Source organism: Jaculus jaculus, chromosome 11 (genome assembly GCF_020740685.1).
Source record: "Jaculus jaculus isolate mJacJac1 chromosome 11, mJacJac1.mat.Y.cur, whole genome shotgun sequence".
Lineage (NCBI taxonomy): Eukaryota > Metazoa > Chordata > Mammalia > Rodentia > Dipodidae > Jaculus > Jaculus jaculus.
Genome location: NC_059112.1, coordinates 18,095,736 through 18,114,553, shown reverse-complemented (window position 1 = coordinate 18,114,553; position 18,818 = coordinate 18,095,736). Strand labels below are relative to the sequence as shown.

Here is an 18,818-nt window from a genome sequence, read left to right as displayed (position 1 = left end):
TCTGTCTCCATACACACACACACACACACACACACACGTATACGTGCTTGCAAATAAATATATAAAATATTCTTTTAAATGACTTAGCAGTTAAAGGCATTTGCCTAAGAAGCCTAAGGACCCATGTTCTACTCTCCAGATCCCATGTAAGCCAGACACACAAAGGTGAGGCAAGCACAAGGTAGCACATGCCCACTAGGTGGCGCAAGCATCTGGCATTCAATAGCAGTGGCTGAGGCCCTGGCCCGCCAATTCTCTCTCTCTCTCTCTCTCTCTAGCTCTCTGTACAAAAGGAAAGGAAAAAGAAAAAAAAAATGAGTCACAAGATAAAAACCTGATGAATTTCCCCATCATACAAATGCAGGCAAATACAAAAAAGGTTACACATACTTAATTCCAGCTTCTCAGAATTCAGAAATGAGTAAAGTCACCAGAGGTGACAAAAGCACAGCGATGTCGTGGGGAAGAATGGGATGTGACTGGGTAGGCTCCTGAGGGCGTTTCTGGGTGTTGCCAATACCCTGTTTATTCATCTGGAGTCTGAGCACCCTGCTGAGGTTTATTGAGCTATACGCTTATTTGCACGCTTCCTACATAGTTGATATAGGTCGATCAAAACCCGAGATGGAAGGAAGCGCAGGCACCGACGTTGCTCACCGCGTTCCTGCTGGGGCGAGAAGCAAGCTCTGCTCACGTTGCTGCCGCTCTCGGCTTGGTCTCTAAACTGGGAGCATTTGAGGAACTCGGGCCACGAGGAATTCACCATCCCCAGGACAGACTCGCACCCTTCCTTCGCAGCCTCACAGAAAGACCGGCAGGGCAGGAGGCCATGTCTGAAAGAAAAGAAAAAGAAAAGCGAAAATTAACGGCTTTATAAACTATTTCTCAAAAACAATAATAGCAATATCAAAATCAGTCACTGGTGCTATGCTATTAAATATTTCCTACCTATAATCAGCAACTTAAGCTTCTCTATTTAGTCCTGTGAAAATTTCTGCCAAAGCCCGGTGTGGTGGTGCATGCCTTTAATCCCAGCACTCAGGAGGCAGAGGTAGGAGGGTCACCGTGAGTTCAAGGCCACCCTGAGACTACATAGTGAATTCCAGGTCAGCCTGAGCTAGAGTGAGACCCTACCTCGAAAAACAAAACAAAACAAAACAAAAAAGTCACTCTGCACCATACAAACACATATTACTGCTATGCATCAATTAAAAATATTTTTTTTAAAAAAGAGGCCGGGCATGGTGGCGCACGCCTTTAATCCCAGCATTCTAGAGTCAGAGGTAGGAGGATCTCCGTGAGTTCAAGGCCACCCTGAGGCTACATAGTGAATTCCAGGTCAGCCTGGACCAGAGTGAGACCCTACCTTGAAAAATCAAAGAAAAAAAATAATAAAAAGAAAAGAAAATTTCAACATTTCAACCAGTCTATTATCTAACAGGGATAAGCTAATTCCAGAATTCACCATGTAGCTGTACCTTGTTGTAACCTTCCCATCTCCCCCCATCCATACACACATACATGGCTGCTTTTAAATTTCCTGTATTAAAATAAGACCTGTTTGATAACAGAGGGGGGAGGGAATTAACATGGGAATGGAGGCCCCCAAAAGGCAAAGGCAAAAGGAGGTCATAAAATAAATTACTTTCATTTTTTATCTTTCCTTTGAGAAAATGAAAATATCTTTGCGAGGCCAACAGTTAGAAATCTGTTCCCTAACCTCTGGGCCTCCTGGAAATGAAGCATCCTACAGGGCGAGGGAAACTCGGCGGACCTTGAGCCATTATTAATCTTGCCAGATTTCTATTTTGTCTTCTGCAAAATAGAAAATGAGAACCACCACCTGCTAAGGATATGAGAAAAGAAGTCTTGGATTGTCTTCTTTCACCTAGGCTGCAACCAAACACACGCAGATGCCCAGCTCTGGGGAGGCAAACGTGGGTGCTAGCAATGTTAAGACCACGGGCTGGTTTCTTTTTAGAGATAGGTGACCTTCTCTCCCTTGGAGCTATAGGCTCCATCTTTACTCCTGCTGGGCACCTGCCAAAGGCATTGCCAGAGGCCCTGAGGAAGCTCGGAGAGGGAAAAATACATGTTAGGCCTGGGGAGATGGCTCAGCTGCAAGGCCTAATGACCCTGGTTCAATTCCCCACATAAAACTAGACGTACAAAGTGGTACATGCATCTACAGTGCCCTGACACACCCATTCCCTCTCTCTTTCACTCTCTCTTCTTGCAAATAAATAAATAATATTTTTTTTTATTAATTTTTTTTTTTTTATTTGAGAGTGACAGACACAGAGAGAAAGACAGGTAGAGGGAGAGAGAGAGAATGGGCGCGCCAGGGCTTCCAGCCTCTGCAAACGAACTCCAGATGCGTGCGCCCCCTTGTGCATCTGGCTAACGTGGGACCTGGGGAACCGAGCCTCGAACCGGGGTCCTTAGGCTTCACAGGCAAGCGCTTAACCGCTATGCCATCTCTCCAGCCCATAAATAATATTTTTAAGAAAATGCATGTTAGACGGGCATGGTGGTGCATGCCTTTAATCCCATCATTTGGGAGGCAGAAGTAAGAGGATCATCAGGAGTTCGAGGCCAGCCTCAGACTACATAGTGAATTTCAGGTTAGCCTGGACCAGAGTGAAACCTTACCTCTAAAAACCAAAAAAAAGAAATGTTGGTTCACCAACATAACCTTCATAAGATATCACAGATTCATATAATATGAAATCTATTTCAAACCTTAAACAATACCACCTTGAATCACACACTTCCTATGGCCAGCTTCCTAATGGCAGAGGAGGGAATAGAATTAAGCTGTGCCAACTTCCAGGCCATATTCTATCTACCTTCTGATACCCTCTGCTCCCTTATGGTAACTGAGCTGTACAAACTCTTTGTTCAAACAAGCTCATACGCCGCAATACCTCATTCATACTCCTACAGTTTGCAGAAGCTTAGTGCGACAGGCCAGCCAGTGAGCTAAAGTGGAACGCATAGGATCTGCAAGAATTTCGGAGGAGAGCTCTGACTGTACATAAGAATGTTGACAAGGGGCTGGAGAGATGGCTTAGCAGGTAAGCGCTTGCCTGTAACGCCTAAGGACCCCAGTTCGAGGCTTGATTGTCCAGGACCCATGTTAACCAGATGCACAAGGGGGTGTACGTGTCTGAAGTTCGTTTGCAGTGGCTGGAAGCCCTGGCGCACCCATTCTCTCTCTCTCTCCCTCTTTCCCTCTGTCTGTCGCTCTCAAATAAATAAATAAATAAATAATAAAAAAATAGAATGTTGACAAGATTCACTCAATAATTGCACTTTTTCTTAGTAGCCCTGGGGGTTCTATCTAGGTCCTCATGTACACTGGGGACCCTCCATTCACAATTCTTCCTCTCTTTGAGATAGGGTCTCACTAAATTACCCAGCCAAGCCTTGACTTCACTTTGTAGCCCAAGCAGGCCTAGAGCTTGTGATCATCATGCCTCAGCCACAAGCCTGTTCCACCAGGCCCAGCTCAACAATCTTAGGCTGATAAATAGAAACTTTGATCTTCAGACAGTCATTAACATTGAGTATCTTTTAAAATCCTCAGTCTTAGTTATCTACAGACCTTAGTGCGTATCTGAATATGAGAGTAAAGTGGTAGGAATCAAGTTTTAGACATGAAAAAACGATGCTTAGATCATAAAATATGAAATGCACCTAGTCAAATGCCTTGGTATGTAAAAAAGATGCCAGAGAGCCATCCAGAAAGCATATGAAGCATTCATTTAAATGACATGTTCTCCAAAATTTCCTTCCCTAGATTTTATTCCAGAGAAGTTAGTCTAGAGTTTCTCAAACTAAGTAAGGAATGTAGAGAACATAGACTACAAGGCAATTGCTCTTGTTTTGCTTGTCAGTATCCTAGGTGTTTCGCGTGCATTGGCTCGTATTTCTCACAGGAGTCCTACGTGACAGGGCCACTCCTATGTTCCCTATCATAAGAGGCTGGATTGAACGAGTTCACTGTTGTAGCATGTAGCGGAGTCAGGATTAGATCATGGGCAGAATGACCAGGAGTCCACTCAGTCCCTGACTGTAAATCTTTACTTCCGGGACGGATGTTTCAAAAGTAACGTGGAAGTTAACTGAAAACATGACACTTGCTTTCCAACCACACACCCCTGTATGCTGCATACAAGGTGGTGGGTCTCACTATATAACCTGCAAGGAGTCACAGTGCTTGTCACAGAGCTAAAAACAAAACAAATAAATAAACATAAGGAAAAGGTAAAGACAGTTCTACTTTCTTTGCTAGGTGTTAAGGCAGTTTATGGGTTATAGGACCTCCCCCCCAAAGTAAAAGCAAGTGTGTCCTTGAGCCTCTCAGGGAGAGTCGGGGTCTTCCTTATCTTTTCTCTCCCTAAAGGAATCCTCACAGCCTTCACCTTGCTAGAGGCCAGAGATATAAAGGGGAAATGTGGTTTTTCCATATCTAATATAAGTGACATTATTGCCTTTCCCGGAAACCTGGTGGCACCTGAACATCTGAGGTCTGGGCTACACTGACCGGTTCAGCCCTCAGCCAGTACGTTTCCATTAAAGACCCCGATCAGAGACAACAGGTGGGCTTTCCCATTTCTGGGAGTCCCCCTCCCCCTTCTTGCTATGTAAGAGTGCCACCTCCTCTTAGTCTCTTAAGTTTTATGACAAAATATCCCTCAACTTTACCTTCTGTGGCCCGTGGATTGCATTCATTGAAATGCATACGACAAGAGCCAGGAAGCCACTGGCCCTGGGGAAGTTTGGTTTGGTTGCACACATCTGGCATCCAGGCTTCTGAGTTAGGGCCCAACCAAGCATTCAGACAGGGCTGCTGCTCTCAGAGACTCCCCAGATGCCTCCGTCAGCATGAGACAGTCTGCAGTAAAGCCACAAAGCAAGGCAGACCCGCCTGCACCATGCCTTTATAGCTTCGTGCCTGACCGGGGTCCCAGAGTCCGGATACCATGTAGACCACTGTGACTCCATCACTCCACCCAGGCCAACTGCACCACGCTGCCAGAGTGCAGAAAACACCTTCTCTTCCCACAATCAAAACGGCACCCTACGTCGTAGTAACTTTAATTAGGCCTTCAATTAAGAGAAGAGATGGGACAAAGAATAGACTCATACATAATGATAGATGGGAATTTAACCTTCCCGGAGATTTTTTTTTTCTTTTGTTTTGCATCATTAAAAGAAGAGGGCTTGCTCAGAAGGGAATCTCTGATGACATTCTAAGTACCATTTAGAAGTAAAATAAAAATATCAACTAATATTTTTTTTGAAGGAAGATGAAAATTGTAAAGTTAACCCCCAACTGAGTGGAGGCAACTCTCCCAAGATGTTCCTGGCTGCATCTCTATTTCATTTCTGAGATGAATTTTTAAAATTATTACTATATTGACGTCTTTTTATTTTCAAAGTCTCCCAGGGTGGTGAAATTTCACACAGGGTCCCAGGAGACTGCTTTCATGTCTTAAAGTTAAGTCTTTAACTCAGAAACTGACACACTATTATTGACTCATAGTAAGGCCATTTTCCTAAGTCCACCACCCTAGATGCTCCCTGGTCCAGTCTTTCATGATGTGATCTTGAGCCTCCGGTTTGCTCATGCCAAGACTCAGTTTTCTCATTTGAAAAGTGAAAGATCTGGAAGAACTGGAGTTTGGACTAATTTTCATAATTCTTTTCCCACAAACATCCTATAAAGGAAAATTCATTCTTAATTTTTTAAAATATTTTGTTTTTATTTATTTGAGAGAGAATGAAGGAAAGGGGCAGATAGAGAGAGAGAGAGGATGGGCACACCAGGGTCTCCAGCCACTGCAAACAAACTACAGATGCATGTGTCACCTTGTGCATGTGGCTTTATGTGGGCACTGGGGAATGGAACCTGGGTTCTTAGGCTTTGAAGGCAAGCGCCTGAGAAGCCATCCCTCCAGCCCCTAAAATTCATTCTTTAATGAACTCTCAAAGGAGCACTGATAAGCTCACCAGCTTTGGTAAATTTCAAAAGGTAGCAGACATTTCTTTTCTTTTTTTTTTTCCTTTGGCTTCAATATTTGTGCTGGGAATATATGGAGACATTAAAATACCATTAGACTCTTCAGTCTAAAAATAAGGCCTAAGAAAAATGTCTACAGTGTTTCCAAATAGCTCTTCTAAAGAAGTGCAACCAACCGAGACCCATGAGTTTTAAACTGCTGAGCCAGGATAGTGACATCGTGGTAGAGTATTAATAAATAAGAGCTCTTGCAAACAGTGAGCAAAATGAAGAGCCGTTTGTGCTGTCTTTGCATGAAATCCAGCTGCCTGTGTGAGGTGGGAATATTTTGCTTTTCAACACATAGGACAGTGTGGTGAGACAGTCCATGCTGTTTTGGAGTCTTAGTATCTGTAACTAAGTGACAAGTGAGAAACAGTGCTTAGCGCAAGGGAGAGTCCACTTCGGCTATCAGAATGACTATTTTAGAAATGGTGATTGTTTTGAATTGATGTGTGAAGTACATGTGGTGTTGTAAAAATTGAGGTCCCTGATACATGTCAACTCAAGTTAAAGAAGAAAGCTCTGATATGACCAGTACCATTTCTTGTTGAAATATTTAATAAATAAATAATGCTTCGATGCAGTGATAGTAAACTTTATGGCATTTTCACTAGGATGTTAATCTACACTTTCGGTGAGTCTACGATTCATCTACCAAAAATACTGTCAGTTTTACCCACAATTGTGTTAGTTTAACTATCAGAAATTTTGTTATAATGTGTCTACACACAAGCACATCGATTTTTAAAACATATTTTGTTGGGCTGGAGAGATGGCTTAGCGACTAAAGTCCATGCCTGTGAAGCCTAAGGACCACAGTTCAATTCTCCAGGTCCCATGTCAGCCAGATGCACACATGCACAGATGCCCTTCCATTCTCTCTCTCTCCCTCTCTCTGTCTCTAATAAATAAATAAGAATCTTAAAAATATATTTTGTTTATATATTTGAGAAACAGAGAGAAAGAGACAGATAGACAAAGGTGGAATGGGCACACCAGGGCCTCAGCCACTGAAAACAAACTCTAGACACATGAGCCACCTTGTGCATCTGGCTGCAAGCGGGTCCTGGGGAATCAAACCTGGGTCCTTAGGCTTTGTAGGCAAGTGCCTTAACTACTAAGCCATCTCTCCAGCCCAAGTATATAGATTTTTACCTAAGAAAAAAATTCTGGTAAAGAATATAAGCATCAACTTTGGCTGGAGGGATGGCTGAGCAGTTAAGGTGCTTGTCTGCAAAGCCTAGGACCCAAGTTCGATACCCCAGGACCAACGTAAAGCAAGATGCACAAAATAGCACATGCATCCAGAATTGGTTGGCAGCTGCTAGAGACCCTGGTGTGCCCATTTCCTCCTTCTATTCCCCCACCTCTTTTGCTGTCCTTGCAAATTAAGACATTTTTGAAAGATTTTTATTTATTTATTTATTTATTAGAGACAGAGAGAGAGTGAAAATGGATGTGCCAGGGCCTCTAGCCACTGCAAATGAACTCCAGATGCATGCACCACCACGTGTATCTGGCTTATGTAAGACCTGGAGAATCGAACCAGTGTCGTTTGGCTTTGCAGGCAAACTCTGTGCTTATTACGGAGAAAGAAAGAGGTGGGGAGAGATAGAGGAAGGAGCAGTCTCCAGACTTGGAGGGAGCCACTTAAAGAAGGCTCCCCCGAGAGGAGTCACAGCCTATCATCAGGACATGCACCCAACCTGAACAACCTGGTAGAGGGGACAGTAAGGAGTGGCTCCTCAACCTGTCTGTTCTCCTGCATTCTGATCTGCTGCTGAGTCCTCTTGGTTGAGCCTGTCAGGGACCTGGAAAGTGGCCATTGCCAACGCCAGTGTGTAGGGAGGAGTTGGGACAGAGGAAAGTGGCGAGGCAGTTCAACCGTGATTTGCCTGAGATCCGGGTCTTCACAACCCAGAAGTCAGAAAATGCTGCGATAGCTGGTTTTGTTGGTGGAGTGTATTTGGCTCAGGGGACCAGTTTAGCAGAACACCAGTTGGATGGATGTATAAATCATGTCATCTCCTCTAGCAGGAAATCTGTTTTAACTTCCACTCAAAGGAAAATTATGCTCATGCATTTCTTGAACCAGAATAAGAAGGGATCTTGATATTAAGCCAGCCATCCCTTCCTTGATACACACGATGGTCTTAGTGGTAAAGACCATCTACCCCAGTCTCCAAGTTCCAACACTGGTTGTCTCACCCTCGACCTTATAATTCACACATAACTAATCACTAAATATTAATTTTCCTTCCAAAGAGTCTTTTAAATTCATTTTTCTCTGTGTCTCCCCCTTTGTGTTGTCATAAAATTCAACTAGCAGGAATTCCTCTATAGATGGAAGATCAGGGCTATTCCTCTACTTCAAGTGCCCTTTCCCCTCACCTTGCGTGCATGGCAAACTTCTCTTCATCCTCCAAAACTCTCTTTGTCTTGTCTCCTCCTAGCTGGCAGCCTTCCTTAATGATGTCAGACGGGGTGCATGCCCCTCTTTCTCTGTGCTACATCTCATAACTGACCACGTACATCTCGTAAACTGACCACGTTGTACAATGATGTAATTATGTTCCTGCCTCTGCTGTGCTAAATCACTTGAAAGCAGTGACATGTTCTGTCGTTCTGTTCATTTCTATATCCTCAGCATCAGTCTGGCTGGCACACAGGCAGTACTTGTAGGTGTCCATTAAAGGAAGAAATGGGTAATAACCTTCTCAAGAGGCTTTTGTTTCTTTTTGGATTTTCTGAGGTAGGGTCTCGCTCTAGCCCAGCCTGACCTGGAATTCACTCTAGTCTCAGGGTGGCCTTGAACTCATGACGATCCTCCTACCTCTGCCTCCCGAGTACTGGGATTAAAGACATGCGCCACCAGGCCTGGCTTCAAGAGGCTTTTTGAAGCCTGGTCTTAATGCTGCAGGCCTGTAATCCTACCGACTCAGAATGCTGAGGCAGGAGGACCAAAAGTTCAAGGACTGCCTGGGCTACACAGAGTGGGTTCAAGGCCATCTTGAGCAACTTAGTAAGTCCCTGCCTCAAAATAAAAAGTAAAAAGAGAGCTGGGAATGTAGTTCATTGGCAAAAAATAAATAAATGAAATACTTGCCTCTTATGTGTTAATCATCATCAGACTATAAAAATAAACGAATATATAAATAAATATTTAGTTCCTTGCTTAAAACAAAACAGCTGATGTCAGGAGCTGACAGGGAGCTGTGAGGCTCCACATGCTCCTGTTCAGCCCTTCCACTCCTCTGTCACTGTGTCCCAAAGCTCACACCCTCGGGATGAGTTTTGTTTGCAGGACTGATCCCATCACGGTGTCTTTCCTCGCTTCGGTCACTTACCACAGCACACTGTGGGCGGCCGGCTCTCTCCCACTGCCTGGGCTCCCACGTCCCCAGGGAGCAAGTGGACCCTTCCCAGTGTCAGTGTCCCGAGCAACGCTGTGCCTCGACTTGTGCTCTCCTGCCACCACCCCCCACGCTCCCCACGCTCCCCTCACCCTGCTTTGAGCCCCCGCTTTTCCCACCACTTGATTCGCTCTTGCTTTCCAGCAGCCTGTCTGCTTCCTTGTGGCTTGTCTCCCGCCAGCACAGCAATGCCCTGTAAAGACAAGGATCTGTTCTCTGAACCTGCATCTCTGGTCCGTGCTGTTGGGACTCCACAACCAACTACTGGGTCAGAGACTGTGCTAAGGATGACCTGGGTGCTGCCTGGAAGAAAGCTGTCATCTGCAACATCTGGAGAACAACCATCAACATCTGCTTCCCAGCTTAGCGCATTAACTGAGGGCTTACACTTGCTCGGGCCCACCCCTTTAGGTTAGCAAAGTCTAACAGGCTATTTGGCCTTTACATCAGTCCAGTATAACAGAAAAATGGCAACAACTACAAGGGGTAAAAACACCATGGGTGGGGCTGGAGAGACGGCTTAGCGGTTAAGCGCTTGCCTGTGAAGCCTAAGGACTCCAGTTCGAGGCTTGATTCCCCAGGACCCACGTTAGCCAGATGCACAAGGGGGCGCACATGTCTGGAGTTCATTTGCAGTGGCTGGAGGCTCTGGTGTGCCCATTCTCTCTCTTTCTCTGCCTCTTTCTCTCTGTTGCTCTCAAATAAATAAACAAAAAAAAATTTTTTTTTAAACACTGTGGATGAACTATCTTGTCTATTTGCCAATTTTAAGGCATTGGATACTCTCTTTTAAAAAATATTTTTATTTATTTGCAAGCAGAGAGAGAGAGAATGGGCACTCCAGTCCCTCTAGCCACTGCAAATAAACTCCAGATGCATGCATCCCTTTATGTGTCTGGCTTTACGTGGGTACTGGGAATCAAACTCAGGTCATTAGGTTTTGCCAGCAAGCACCTTAACCACTGAGCAATCTCTCCAGTCTTAGACACTCTTTTTATTTATTTGTTTGTTGTTTACAAGTAGAGAGAGATAAAAGAGATAGAGAGGAATGGGTACCACCAGGGCCTCCAGACACTACAAACAGACTCTAGATGCATATGCCACTTTGTGCATCTGACTTTATGGGAGTACTGGAACCAAATTCAAGAACTTGGGTCATCAGGCTCTGCTCCGCAGGCAAGTGCCTTAGCCGGTAAGCTACCTCTCCAGCCTTTAAGTACTCTTAAAATAGAGAAACTCAAAGAATCCCAACAGAGAAACAGATTGAATTAGTTTGTGTATGAATATTATAAAACCACAATGCAACTCCCAGAAGAGAGTACAAAATTCCATACATGCCTTTGGGGCTGGGGAGATAGGTCAACAGTTAAAGGCAGTTGCTTGCAAAACCTGCAGGCCTGGGTTCAATTCCCCACCCACCCATGTAATGTCAGATGAGCATTTTTTTTTTGTAGCAACAAGAGACCCTAGCATGCTCATGCACAGACATACATGTGCAAATAAATAAAAATAAGTAGATAAATAAATAAAAAATTTAAATTTGTCTACCCTTCTGATCAACATGATACTGACTCACTAGAATGTAGGATATTGTCACAGATGGAGTTATGACTTAACATGCTTGACCGCAAAGTGTTCTAAAATTGCATGATAAGGCAATGTGCTATATTTTTATTAAAAACATTATTAAGAAAACTCATGGCTAGAGACATGGCTTAGCAGTTAAAGGGCTTGCCTACAAAGCCTAAAGTCCCAGGGTCAATTCCCCAGTTCCCACATAAGCCAGATGCACAAGATAGCACATGTGTCTGGAGTTGGTTTGCAGCAGCTAGAAGCCCTATCATGTTCATTCTCTCTGTCTCTTTCTCTCTCTCTCTTTGTCTTTCTCTACCCCTCGCTCTCTCTCCCAAATAGATAAATGAATGAATAAAATACTTTTAAGAAGAAATTTCAATTCAAAATGGCGTGTTGATATAAAATGTGCTGTAGTAGAAATTGTTCTTTATGGCCTATAAGCTATGTAGTTTTTATGTAGCAAGTGGTGTTACTACATTCTGTTCAAAACCTATCACAATAACAAACCCAGACAGGAAACTCTGTTACTTGTGCCTTGAAATTACAGGGGGGGTGGGGATAAATCACTCAAACCACTTTATTTAAGTATGATTTACATATTTAAAAACTCTTTAACGTTTACAACTTGAGTTTGGGAAACAATAGGCTCCTGTGCAAACTTCATCTAAGCCATAAACTTCACCACCTCCCAAAGTTTCCTCATGCTTCCTCTATGAAAATACATGGGTTTCTTTGGGAGCAGGCACAAAACACTTAGCAAAATACAAGAATGTTTTTACTGTAACTTTACATATTAAAAAGGTGAGATAGGTATAGGTTCATTTTCACTGAGAGACTTAATTTCAGAAGGAAGTTCATAAGGAACAAAGAAGCTAAGCCTTTTTAAAGGGTGTGGTGGCACATTCCTTTAATCCTAGCACTCAGGAGGCAGAGATAGGAGGATTACTGTGAGTTCGAGGCCATGCTGAGACTCCATAGTGAATTCCAGGTCAGCCTAGGGTAGAGCGAGACCCTATCTCAACAAAAAAAAAAAAGGGTGGGGGGAATTGTGAGCATGCATTATTTCTCTAAACATTAATTTCTTCTGCTGCTAGTGGCCAAAAGAAATAAAATATGCTGGGAGTGGTATTGCACGTGTTTAATCCCAACACTTGGGAGGCAAAGGTATAAGGATCGCTGTGAGTTCGAGGCCACCCTGAGACTACATAGTGAATTCCAGGTTTGCCTGGGCTAGAGTGAGGCCCTATATCAAAAGGAAGAAGAAGAGGAGGAGGAGGAGGAGGAAGAAGAAGAGGAGGAGGGGGCTGGAGAGATGGCTTAGCGGTTAAGCGCTTGCCTGTGAAGCCTAAGGACCTCGGTTCAAGGCTCGGTTCCCCAGGTCCCACGTTAGCCAGATGCACAAGGGGGCGCACGCATCTGGAGTTCGTTTGCAGAGGCTGGAAGCCCTGGCGCGCCCATTCTCTCTCTCCCTCTATCTGTCTTTCTCTGTGTGTCTGTCGCTCTCAAATTAAAAAAAAAAAAAAAAAAAAAAAAAAAAAGAAGAGGAGGAGGAAGAAGAGGAAGAAGAAGAAAGAAAATATGCCTAGAGTTTTTACCTATCTACTTAAAATTTCAGTAAAAGTTTACAAAATGAGGGCTAAAGAGATGGCTCAGCAGATAGGAGCTCTTACTATGCAAGCGTGAAAACCCGAGTTCTATCCTCAACATCCCTGTAAACAGCCAGACTTGGCCATGTATATCAGTACCCCAGTGCTGAAGGGTCAGAAATAGAATGGTCTCTGGGTACCTTTGTCAGTGAGTCTTACTCAAAAATGGGAGCTCAAGGGCTGAACAGATGGCTTAAAGGTTATGGCATTGACCTGCAAAGCCGAAGGACCCAGGTTTGATTCCCCAGGACCCACTATAAGCCAAATGCACAAGGTGGTGCATGCATCTAGAGTTCATTTACAGCAGTTGAAGACCCTGGCACTCCCCTTTCCCCTCTCTCTCTCTTTCTCTCTCTCTCTGAAGTAAATAAGATAAATAGGAGAACAACAGACAAAGACATCTGAATTTTCCTCTGGTCTCTGCATGCATGTGCACAGAACGCATGCATCTAAACACACACCACACATACCACTCACACATACATACAAAAATCTTAAAAAGTGGATGCAGTCAAATGGAAGATAGCAACATAGCAAAACCCCAATCCAATTTATGGTTGAGATTGTAGAACCATAATTTAGGATTAATGATGAGGCACAAGCTGGGGTGGGGCAGACTTTAAGGTCTGGAGTCAGAAGTTCTATTTTCTGTCATGAACTGCTTATCTTTGAGCAAAAGTCCAAGACACTCAGCATTCAAGCACGTAATTTAACATCTCCCTGAAACTGACACCTTAAATTTTTTTGTTTGCTTTTATTTATTTATTAGAAAGCAACAGTCACAGAGAGAGAGAGAGAGAGAGAGAGAGAGAGAGAGAGAGAGAGAGAGACATATCTAGAGAGAAGGAATGGGTACACCAGGGCCTCCAGCCACTACAAACGAACTCCAGACTCGTGCACCCCTTTGTGCATCTGGCTTACATGGGTCCTGGGGAATTGAGCCTCGAACCTGAGTCTTTAGGCTTCACAGGCAAGTGCTTAATCACTAAACCATCTCTCCAGCCCCACTTTAAATATTTATTGAACATTATTTTTTATTTATTTACTTATTGGAGAGAGAGAGGCAGATATATAGAGAGAATGGGTACACCTGGGCCTCCAGCCACTGCAAACAACCTCCAGATGCATGCACCACCTTGTGCATCTGGCTTATGTGAGAACTGCGGAAGCGAACCTGGGTCTGTAGGCTTTGCCGGCAAGCACCTTAACCACTAAGCAATCTCTTGAGCACTTACTGGACATTTTTAAGCAAGGGTCCCAATGTGCAAAGCCCACTTGGTACAAATCAAAGGTCTTGGAATTCATTCAGCCCTGCCCTATGTGACAGGAGATATAAACCATATGCCCTTACTGTCTATAGTCCATCGGGTGTCACCATGTCCCCTCGCAGGACCTTCAAGTGGATTCCCTGATTATTTCTCCTAACCCAAACACAAAAGCAACAATTATCAGGATTCTTTGAGACTTAACACAAGAGCAACGGCCAGACGCCTGCATGTGATGTGAGAGGAGGAAGGAGAAAAGGCAGTGAGAGGGTGGGCGGGGGAAACCCGAGGACATCAACACACGCACTAGACAGAATTCCAGCACCAAACAGCCTGTGAGAGCAAGATAAACTCATTTTCATTCGCGTGGTTTTATGGTTTTTAGGTTTATGACTCAGTGCCACAAGCCACTGTGAACAGACCGGTCCCTTAATCCAACAGGAAAACATTTTTTTTCTATAAGATCCTGGATTTCTTACCCAACATCTCCAGTACAGTCTCACCAACCAGGTTAAACACAATTCAGTGATAGCACCCCACCATTTCCTCAAAGAACAATTCTATGCACACAGAAATCTATTAGCTACAAGGTCTTTCTTTGGTTAAGTGGAATATTACTTCTCAATGACATTTTAAATATTTTCTTTTTATTGATTTATTTATTTGACAGAGAAAGAGGGAGAGAGAGAGAGAATGGGCACACCAGGGCCTCCAGCCACTGCAAACAAACTCCAGATGTGTGTGCCCCCTTGTACATCTGACTAATTGCCTGGGGAATCGAACCTGGGTCCTTTTGGCTTTGCAGGCAAATGCCTTAATCGTTAAGCCATCCCTCCACCCCCTCAATGACTTTTGATGATGAGTCTATCTTTGCCCAGTGATAGAACCCAGAAGTGTGGTTTGTCTTCCACATCCATGGCTCAGAGACATTGAGGAGGGCCATGGCGTGGCCTCAGGAATACACACTCCCCATTCTCTTAACTCCTCCTCACGTGAGCCAAGTGCCAAGCAACAGCGCAGGCGGAGGGCAGAGTAGTCTTTCCTGCCTGCTCTGCCAGCTTAGCTCATGCAAGGGGAGCCAATGCATGTCTGGAAATATCCTCCAAGTCACTTCTGAATTGCAGCTTTTCAATAGTCACATGAAGTTTGATTCAGATATAAATGTGCAACCTCATTGTACAATGGTAACACATCTGACCGCAGATATAAATTTTCAGGAATATTTCAATTTTGCAAAACAAAATTATAACTGTGCTGGAGAGATGGCTTAGTAGTTAAGGTGCTTGCCTATGAAGTCTAAGGACCCAGGTTCTTTTCCCCAGTGCCCCCATGAGCCAGATGTACAAGATGACACATGGGCCTGGAGTTTGTTTGCAGTGGCTGGTGGTCCTGGTGCGCCCATTCTCTCTCTCTCCCTCCCTACCTCTTTCTCAATCTCTCTCTCAAATAAATAAATAAATTTTTGAAAAAATTATAACTACAGGCAGTATATTTTGAACTTCCATTGACCTATTTCTTTTTGTGTTTTTAAGTTTTATTTGCTTATTTGTGTGTGTGTGTGTGTGTGTGTGTGCATGTGCATGCACGTGCATGCCAAGGTCACTCGCTGCTACTAATAAATGTCTATCCAGCTTTATATGAGTACCTGGGGAATTGAACCCACGCAACCATGAGAACAGGCTTTGCAAGCAAATACCTGTAACTGCTGAGCCATCTCCCCAGCCCTCCATTGACCTATTTCTTCATTCCACAAATATGTATTAAGCCGCTATTATATACTAAGCACAATTCTCTTCCACAGTGAGTTCTAAAATCAGACAGACAAGACACCACCGTGCTACAGTGAAAAGACAATGGATGTTCCGAGAAGGCTTCTCTGCGCAGAGGAAGTTGTGGCCCAGGGCTTCAAGTGTGAATGTGGGAGGAGAGCTCTTTCCTGGAAAAGGGACCAGCAGGACCAGCAAGTACAAAGGATGCTCCAAAGAGGATTGTACTTTTGAGTTCTACAAAACGGGTCAGTGAGTATGGAACCTGGTCCACAATACCAGCAAAGCAAGAAGGGTTTCCAACACTCTGGGAATGGACAGTCCCTGAGAGAAGAGAGGCAGAGGGGATGACACTATACAACTTGGTTTTTTTTAATAATAATCACTCTGGCAGCTAATGGACAGCAGCTTAGTAAATGGAAGATGAAGCCAAGATGAAACTTGCTTCTGAAAGAATGCACGCACGAAGTGTACTCTCCCACAAATTCATGCTTGATCAACCATGGGAGAGACTGGCTTCATGGAGAACTTTGGTGCCAGATTGTAGAGACCATACATGAGCACTTTCTATAAATCCTCCAAAAAAATCCACACACAGGCACACACCAACAGACCCTGTTTGGAAGTTTCTCATTCCCGAGGGTCAGGAAGGCTCACCAAGGTGTCCACAGCCTATCACCAACCATTGGCAGAGTGATGCTAAATTCGTCTCACCTTCCTCCAAGCTTTCAAGTGCAATGCCAGATGGGTTCTGTGCCCCTTCAAGTAGACTATATTGTAATACATAATATCCATTTTATAGAAAGCAACCACAGTCCAAAATAAAAACCTTTAGGCTAGAGAAATGTCTCAGTAGTTAAGGAACTTGCTTGCAAAGCCTGATATCTAGGTTCAATTCCCCAGTACCCACATAAAGCCAGATGCACAAAGTGGTGCATTTGTTAAGCAGCTATTATGTGCTGGGCACTATTCTGAATGTTGAGGATCCAATCATGGAAAGAATCTATAATTCTCTTCCTTGGTGAGTTCTAAAGTCTGGAATTTATTTGCAACAAAAGAGCCCTTGGCATGCCCATTCTCTCTCTCTCTCTCTCTCTCTGTCTCTCTCTCTCTCTCTCTCTTGAAAATAAATAAAAATATTTTTAAAATAAAAATAAGGGCTGGAGAAATGGCTTAGTGGTCATGGCACTTGACTGCAAAGGCAAAGAACCACTGTTCAATTCCCCAGGACCCACATAAGCCAGATGCACAAGGTGATACACGCATCTGGAGTTTGTTTACAGTGGCTGGAGGCCCTGGTGCCCCCATTCTCTCTCTCTCTCTCTCTTGCTATGTTTCTCTCTCTCTCTCAAATATATAAATAAAGTATAAAATATAAATAAATTAGATTTTTTTTAAATTTTATTTATTTATTTATTTATTTGAGAGCGACAGACACGGAGAGAAAGACAGATAGAGGGAGAGAGAGAATGGGTGTGCCAGGACCTCCAGCCTCTGCAAACGAACTCCAGACGCGTGCGCCCCCTTGTGCATCTGGCTAACGTGGGACCTGGGGAACCGAGCCTCGAACCGGGGTCCTTAGGCTTCATAGGCAAGCGCTTAACCACTAAGCCATCTCTCCAGCCCAATAGATTTAAATTTTTAAGGTCCATTATTACAATATATAATATAGTTACGGAATCTCAAAGGAAACAGGTTAAAAGCTATACTATTTATATGCCTCACTATTATTATTATTTTTTTTTTTTGTATTCTGCTTTCTTTATTTTTATGTCAAATGGTAAACCATAAAAGTGAACCTTCTGGGCTGGAGAGATGGCTTAGTGGTTAAGTGCTTGCCTGTGAAGCCTAAGGATCCCGGTTCAAGGCCCGATTCTCCAGGACCCAGATGCACAAGGGGGCGCACGCATCTGGAGTTCATTTGCAGTGGCTGGAGGCCCTGGCACACACATTCTCTGTCTCTCTCTCTCTATCTGCCTCTTTCTCTCTCTCTCTCTGTTTCTCTCAAATAAATAAATAAAAATAAACAAAAAAATAAAATAAAATACTTTTAAAAAAAGTGAACCTTCTTTAAGCTATGGTTTCCTCATTTCATTTTCCATTTACAAACACTAGTAATTATACCATTATTCATTTTTGTTTTAAATTTTTATAGTGCATGCCATGTTGCAAGTATAGAGGTCAAAGGACACCCTCAGGATGTCAATTCTCTCCTTTCACCTTCTTTTTATCTTAGGGACAGAATACAGGGGGTAGCAGTGACTCGGAGGTATGTACGGAAGGGAGGATGGAGGGAAATACACAAACCAATGACAGCATGACTAGTACCAAGGAAAATGCCCTCCTGGTTAGCATATTAAAAGACATACCCTTTGGCCGGAGAGATGGCTTAGTGTTTAAGGTGCTTGCCTGTGAAGCCTAAGGACCCATGTCTAACTCTTCAAGTCCCACTTAAGCCAGACACACAGGTGACACAGTGCACAAGGTCACACAGGAGACCCAAGTGTCTAGAATTTGATTGCAGTGGCTGGACACCCTGGTGCACCAGTTCTCTCTCTCATCTCTCTCTCTCTCTCTCTTCTTCTTTTTCTTCTTCTTAATAAAGGCCAGTCTGTTGGGCTCATCTCAAAAGCAAACAAACAAAAAAGACATAACCCTTAACAAGGGGGGAGGGGGGAAATAGTCTGAGCAGAAGTTCCCTAAAACCATAGGTTCTGGCTGGTAAATCACAGTCCCAGAACTGAGTTAGGCCCAACTATTATCTTTTAAAATTAAATTCTAACTGTTATTAATTAACTATTTTCCTTGTAGGATGGAAAACAAGCATTTCTTCCTTTATTTGAGTAGTAAGGAAAACTAAATAGTATAATAATAGATGATCAAAAATAGTGAAATATGTTTGACCTTATAATTTATTTTCTATAATACATTGTACTTTGCTAAACTTAGTTTGCTTATTAAATTAGGTTGTAGTTCCCATGTACATGCTAAATGACAGCAGGAAGCATGGTCTGAAAGTGTAATTATAAAACTAAATATAATAATGAATTCAATAATAAAAATAGGATAAATCCCCAATGAAC

The 18,818-nt window shown here is 43.4% G+C and overlaps 1 protein-coding gene across 1 annotated transcript in view; it reads right to left on the bottom strand.

Annotated features, from left to right (window-relative positions):
* Positions 1–559: 559 nt before the first annotated feature.
* LOC123464400 (atrial natriuretic peptide-converting enzyme-like) overlaps positions 560–18,818 on the bottom strand; it is a 108,445-nt gene continuing 90,186 nt past the window's right edge. The window contains exon 5 of the mRNA XM_045161241.1: positions 560–833. Coding sequence (XP_045017176.1) covers positions 560–833 — 274 coding nt within the window. The remainder of the gene's footprint in view (positions 834–18,818) is intronic.